This window comes from Arachis stenosperma, chromosome 10 (assembly GCF_014773155.1).
Source record: "Arachis stenosperma cultivar V10309 chromosome 10, arast.V10309.gnm1.PFL2, whole genome shotgun sequence".
NCBI classification, from domain to species: domain Eukaryota; kingdom Viridiplantae; phylum Streptophyta; class Magnoliopsida; order Fabales; family Fabaceae; genus Arachis; species Arachis stenosperma.
This window is the reverse complement of record NC_080386.1, coordinates 8376649-8383851: the sequence shown is the minus strand read 5'-3', so window position 1 is coordinate 8383851 and position 7203 is coordinate 8376649. Positions and strand designations below refer to the sequence as shown.

At 42.1% G+C, this 7203-nt stretch overlaps 2 protein-coding genes across 2 annotated transcripts; both read left to right on the top strand.

Moving 5' to 3' along the window:
- The first annotated feature begins 1959 nt into the window (after positions 1–1959).
- On the top strand, positions 1960–3035 carry LOC130956703 (uncharacterized). The gene is made up of 2 exons (XM_057883712.1): positions 1960–1972; positions 2056–3035. The coding sequence occupies exons 1-2, from the start codon at positions 1960–1962 to the stop codon at positions 3033–3035; spliced, it is 993 nt and encodes a 330-aa protein (XP_057739695.1).
- Positions 3036–3074: 39 nt separating this feature from the next.
- LOC130956702 (uncharacterized) lies at positions 3075–5726 on the top strand. Its single transcript, XM_057883711.1, has 2 exons — positions 3075–3710; positions 4101–5726. The coding sequence occupies exons 1-2, from the start codon at positions 3075–3077 to the stop codon at positions 5724–5726; spliced, it is 2262 nt and encodes a 753-aa protein (XP_057739694.1).
- Positions 5727–7203: the final 1477 nt, after the last annotated feature.

Genomic DNA, 7203 nt, shown 5'->3' with positions numbered 1-7203 from the left:
GTTATTGAGTGATAAGCTTAGTTAGGCAAGCAGAAATTGGTTTTGAGATGTTCAAAAGGTTTAAGTTTAAATTCAAAATATCAAAAGTATAGACAATTAAATAAATTGGGAATAAAATATGGATAAACAGTTAAGGCTTCAGAGTTATCTATTTTTCCAGATTAACTTTTCTTACTAACTATTTTAATTATGTAGGATTTAATTTATAGCAAACTATATGCGACTAGACCCTAATTCCTTAGACCTTCCTAGTCTCCTCTAAAATTCATTAACTGCCAATTCCTTGGTCAATTAATTCCAATTAAAGGGTACATGATCAAATTCCAGTTTGCATGCCACAAAAACTCTAATTACCCAAAGAATAAAATGATTATATGTCACGTATCCCGTTAAATCCAGATAATTAGAATTTAGGAGAATATGTTTTCAAGCTGTTGTTCAAGTATAGAGCTTTTTCAAGTTATACAAAAACTCAAATAGACAGAGGGTCATACTTCCGTTCCACCCAAATTCATAAGATAAAGAACGAAAACAATTCTTAAATATAAATCCAAAACATAAATTAAAATAGGAAAAGTAATAAAATCAATCCATACAAATAGACAGAGCTCCTAACCTTAACAATGGAAGATTAGTGGCTCATGGTTCAGAATAGAAAATAAATAAGGGTTCAGGTAACAAAATGTATTCCCAATGATGGGATCCAATCCCCCTATGGAGTCTCTCTAATAGAAGAGAAGTCTCCCCTTTTTATAACTAATCCTAATTAATTTAAAATCTAATTATCTAAAAATAAAAATAATATCTTTTCCTAAAAAATAAGATTTGAATTTAAATTTGAATTAATTAACAGATCTTCAGTTGATGGGTGGGGACCACTTGCTTTGTCCATTCTGCAGCTTCTAATTTGTATTTTATGGGCTGGAAAGTGGGTCAAAACAGCCCAGAATTTGCCTCCAGCATTTTTCTGTATTTTCTGCACGTGGCGCATGTCACGCGGATGCGTCAGGCACGCGATTGCGTCGATGATCTTTTCTGCGAGTCACGCGGACGCGTTATTTGTGCAAATTCCAGTCCACGCGTTCGCGTCAGGCACGCGATCGTGTCATTGCGCTTTCCTCCATTCCTCGCGGTCGCGTGAGCCATGCGTCCGCGTCGGTTTTCGCTGATCATCTCTTTGGTTTCTTCTTTTTCTCTGCAGAAACTTCATTAAATCCCTCCGAATGCTACCTAAAATACATAAAATTGCACAAAACTCAAAATAGCATCCATAGTGGCTAAAATATAATTAATTCTTAATTAAACTCAATAAATTAAGTGCAAATTCACTAGGAAAAGATAGATAAGATGCTCACGCATCAGTACCCACCTCCCAGGTTCTTTCCTCAACAACGTGGTTCACATCAAACCTCGGAAATCGGCGAACCCTCTGAAAAGGACGAGCTATACCTCGGCTCAACTTGGTAAGAACATTGGTGCCCACCGTGGGGCCGAAGCTTAAAGATATCATCTGTTGAAGGTCCCAAAGCACCCCAACATTTGCACATGGCTGACGTTCCTCCCCCCACTCCCGCCGAGCTTATGAGGATGGTAACCGAGCTTCAACAAGCAAACCAACGGATGGCGAAGGAGAATCAAAGGATGCAAAATCAAATCGCACAACTGGTTAACGCTCGAATAGAGCACGACAATGACCATCATGCGCGACAAGAAAACGACGAGCGACGGTCGAACCCGACTCATGTCTCGGAAACACCCCAGAGCAATGAGGAAGGAGGCCACCATAATGAGGAAGATCAACAAGATAATGAAGAAGAAGAACGCGACAACTCCGCCGGACCATTTACAGCCGACATAATGAATTTTCAACTGCCAAGGCAGTTCACCCTGCCGACGACCCTGACCCCATACGATGGACTCGGAGACCCAAAGTAACATGTTAAAAAATTTCGATCTATTATGATCGTCAATGGTGCATCTGACCCAATTCTATGTCGCTGTTTTCCATCATTTTTAGATGGTCCTGCACTTGACTGGTTTTGCTCTTGCCTGCAGATTCCATATCACAGTTCCAGGAGCTGGCGAAGCAGTTCGAAGATCATTTCACCGCATCAGCAATCTACTTGCACGATTCTGACTACTTGACAACCATCAAACAGGGCCCGCAAGAAACCCTGAAGGATTACATCACGCGTTTCACAAAGGTCGCTATGAGAATTCCCGATCTCCACCCAGAAGTCCATCTCCATGCCATTAAAAGCGGCCTCCGCCTCGGTAAATTTCAGGAGACTATCGCCGTAACAAAGCCCAAAACTTTGGCCGAATTTCGGGAGAAGGCTAAAGGTCAGATTGACGTTGAAGAGCTCAGGCAAGCACGGAAGACAGAAAGATCATTCACAAGCAAAGAAGACGACAAATCCCGAGATAACAAGAAAACATTCAAGCCGGTTCCTCGTTATGACTCATACACCCAGTTTAACACAAAGAGGGATGATATCATCAAGGAGATACTCAACTCTAAGCTAATAAGGCCTCCTCGAAAAGCTGGCAATTATCTGGAATCAAAAGGCGTTGACAAATCAAAATATTGCACTTTCCACCAGAAGTACAGACACACAACCGATGAGTGCGTCATTGCTAAAGATCTCCTCGAACGACTAGCAAGACAAGGACATCTTGACAAATTTATTACAGGACATATGCAGAAAACCACTATCCCCGCTCCTGATACATCAGCAGCAGGCACATCCTCGAAAGGAAAGGAGAAAGCTCCGGCCCAGCCTGGAGGAGTAATAAATTGCATTTCAGGGGGTTACGCTGGAGGTGGACACACAAGCTCGGCCCGAAAACAAATTTATCGGGCCATGTTAGCAGTAACGGATGCTCCCAACAATCCTCAGCCGACGACAAATGTCCCAGAAGTGACCTTCAGATCAGCCGACTTAAATGGTGTTGACACCAACCTAGATGACCCTGTTGTCATCTCCATTCAGTTAGGATATCTGATAGTGCGAAAAGTTTTACTCGACCCATGAAGCAGTGCGGACGTCTTATTTTTCACCACCTTCGAAAAGATGAAGCTGAGCAATAATATTCTGCAGCCGTATCTCGGAGACCTGGTCGGATTCTCAGGGGAGCGAGTTCCTGTGCTAGGATCAGTGTGGTTACAAACCACACTCGGTGAGCAGCCGTTATATAAGACACAAGATATTCAGTATCTCGTGGTCGATTGCTTTAGCCCTTATAATGTTATTCTAGGTCGTCCCTTTCTAAATAGATTTGCTGCAATTGTATCTACAGTTCACCTTTGTGTCAAGTTCCCTGTGCAGGATAATGTCGTCGCTACGGTTCATGGCGACCTCCAGGAAGCTCGGCAATGCTATAACACAAGCTTAAAGCCTATCAAAAAAACCGGACAATCACAAATCAACTCCATCAAGTCGGAAAATATAGTACCGGCTGAGCTCGACCCTCGGGCCGATTTTGAAGATCGGCCTATGCCAAATGAGGAATTAACAAAGATCTCTTTAACTGGAGACCCGATGAAATTCACTTTTGTGGGCACCTCAATGAGTACTGAAGAAAGAAAAAGCCTTGAAAGTTTTCTGCGACAAAACGCCGACCTATTTGCATGGACTTCCGCTGATATGCCTGGAATAGATCCGTCTGTTATAACACACAAATTGAATATCAATCCAGCAGCTAGGCCGGTCTCCCAAAAAAAAGAAACCTCGGCACTGAGAAACGAGAAGCATCAATAGCCGAGGTAAAAAAGCTAATCGACGCCAAATTCATCAGAGAAATTAGGTTCACAACGTGGCTAGCCAACGTCGTTATGGTAAGAAAAAATAATGGTAAGTGGCGCATGTGCATTGACTTTACTGACTTAAATAAAGCATGTCCTAAGGATGCTTATCCTTTACCTTGCATTGATACTCTAGTTGATAACTCTTGTGGTTACGGTACTTTAAGTTTCATGGACGCATATTCTGGTTATAACCAGATCCTAATGCACTCAAAAGATTAAGAGAAAACAACTTTCATAACCGATAATGGTAATTACTGCTATAATGTTATGCCTTTTGGTCTAAAGAATGCAGGGGGCAACATATCAGCGCCTAATGAATAAGATATTCGAGCAGCAAATAGGCCGGAATATAGAGGTCTACGTCGATGATATGGTTGCCAAAACAAAGCTCGGCGACCCCCATATCCAGGACCTGGCCGAGATCTTCGAACAAATCCGACGATACAAGATGCGGTTAAATCCAGAAAAGTGCGCCTTCGGAGTTCAAGGAGGAAAATTCCTAGGATTCATCCTCACTAGCCGAGGTATTGAAGCAAACCCAGAAAAATGTCAAGCAATACTTGACATGAAGAGTCCATCGACAATAAAGGAAGTTCAAAGGCTAACGGGACGGTTAGCCGCTTTATCTAGGTTTTTACCATGTTTAGCACCTAAATCATTAAATTTCTTTCAGTGTTTGAAAAAGAGTGCAAAACATTTTGAGTGGAACCAAAACTGTGAAATGGCTTTCACAAACTTAAAAGAAATCCTCTCAAAGCCTCCTGTTTTACAAAAACCAAAGCTCGGCAAGCCATTATATATATATTTGTCTATTACTGATTCTGCAATTAGTTCTGCTCTTGTGATAGAAACAGATAAGAACCAGCAGCCAGTTTATTTTGTGAGCAAGTCATTACAGAATGCCGAGCTTTGCTACCCGACGTTGGAAAAAGTTGCCCTGGCCTTAGTTTTCTCATCCAGACGTCTCCGACCATATTTCCAAAGCCACACGATCATTGTTAAGACTGGACAACCTCTGCGGCAGGTTCTTTCGAAGCCCGAACTAGCAGGAAGGCTGATCAAATGGGCCATTGAACTTTCAGAGTTCGACATTCAATATCAACCAAGAGGATCGATCAAGTCCCAACACTTAATTGATTTCGTTGCTGAACTTACAGAGCCATGTTCAGTTACTCCAAGTCCCAAGTGGTCCTTATTTGTAGATGGTGCTTCCAACCCTCACGGGGCTGGTGCTGGAATGTTGCTCAAAAACTCGGAAGGTATAGCTCTCGAGCACTCTCTCAGATTCTCATTCAAGGCCAGCAACAACCAAGGCGAGTATGAAGCCCTAATAGCCGGGCTCAGGTTAGCTGCCGATTTACATGTCGATAATTTAAAGGTTTACTGCGATTCATTATTAGTAGTTCAACAGGTGAACCACAGTTTTCAAACAAAGGACCCGATTTTACTAAAATACTTGGATATTGTACAACAACTATTAAAAGATTTTTCTAAAATTGAGGTTATTCATATACCTAGAGAGCAAAATCATAGAGCAGATGTCTTGTCAAAATTAGCAACAACACAAGCCCACACCGCCACCCTTTTACAGTCAACCCTAGATAAACCCAGCATTGATGCATTTAACATCTTAAACATAGTTAATAAAGACAGTTGGCAACAGTCTTACATTCAATACCTCCGTTTCGGGTCTATTCCCGAGGAAATTGAAGATAAGAATAAGTTCCGGCGACGGGCCTCGTTTTTTACTTTATTGAATAACACTTTGTATAGGCGAGGTTACTCTCGACCTTTATTAAAATGTTTGGACAGGCCGGAGGCCGACCTTGTTCTATCCGAGGCCCACGAAGGCATTTGCGGAATACACTCTGGGGCTAGAAGCCTCGCGCAGAAAATACTTCGAGCCGGCTTTTATTAGCCAACAATATGGGAAGATAGCAAGCACAAAGTCAGAAGCTGTGACAATTTCAAGAAGCATTCGCCGATCATTAATATGCCTGCAGAGCATCTTCATCACTCAGTGGTAAGCTGGCCATTTGATAAATGGGGAATCGATATTCTCGGGCCATTCCCCATCGCCCCAAGACAGGTAAAATATTTGGTAGTTGCAATCGATTATTTTTCGAAATGGATTGAGGCACAACCTTTCGCAAAAATCACATCAACGCAGATGATAAGCTTTGTTTGGAAAAGCATAATTTGCAGATTTGGTATACCAGGTCACATCATAACCGACAATGGTCGACAGTTTATTGACCAGAATTTCAAGACTTTTTTGCAGAACTTAAAGATAAAACAACACTTCGCCTCCGTGGAACATCCACAGTCCAATGGGCTGGCAGAAGCCGCTAATAAAGTAATCCTCCAAGCGCTGCGAAAAAAGCTCGACAGTGCAAAGGGATTATGGGCCGAGCTTGTTCCGGAAGTATTATGGGCCTATAATACCACGGCTCATTCGACAACCAAAGAAACCCCATTTCGCTTGGTCTATGGATCCGAAGCGATGATTCCTATAGAGGTGTCCCAAGGCTCAATACGGACATTGGCCGATGGTGGACGAAATTGTGATCAACAATAATGGCTCTTTGGCATGTGCATAAAAATTAACTCAGCACTTTCTTTTCACAACTCCGTTCAACTTAACCAGCAAGTGTACTGGGTCATCCAAGTAATACCTTACGTGAGTAAGGGTCGATCCCACAGAGATTGTTGGTATGAAGCAAGCTATGGTCACCTTGTAAATCTCAGTTAGGCAGATTAAATTGGTTTATGGATTTTTAAATAATTAATAATAAATAGAAAATAAAAAGGGATAGAAATACTTATATAAATCAATAGTGGAAATTTCATATAGGCGTGTGGAGATGCTAGAATCCTTTCGAATCTCTACTTTCTTACTACTTTCATCCAATCCTTCTTACTCCTTTCCATGGCAAGCTGTATGTAGGGCATCACTATCATCAATGGCTACTTTTGATCCTCTCGGGAAAATGGTCCTATGCGCTGTCACTGCACGGCTAATCGTCTGGAGGCATCACCCTTGTTGATAGCTACATCCCATCCTCTCAGTGAAAATGGTCCAAATGCTCTGTCACAGCACGGCTAATCATCTGTCGGTTCTCAATCAGGTTGGAGTAGAACCCATTGATTCTTTTGCGTTTGTCATCACGCCCAGCCTTCAGGAGTTTGAAGCTCGTCACAGTCATTCAATACCGGAATCCTACTCGGAATACCACAGACAAGGTTAGACTTTCCGGATTCTCAGGATCCTACTCGAAATATCACAGACAAGGTTAGACTTTCTGGATCCCCATGAATGCTGCCATCTATCTAGCTTATACCACGAAGATTCTGTTGGGGAATCTAAGAGATATGCGCCTGGCCTAAAGTAGAAC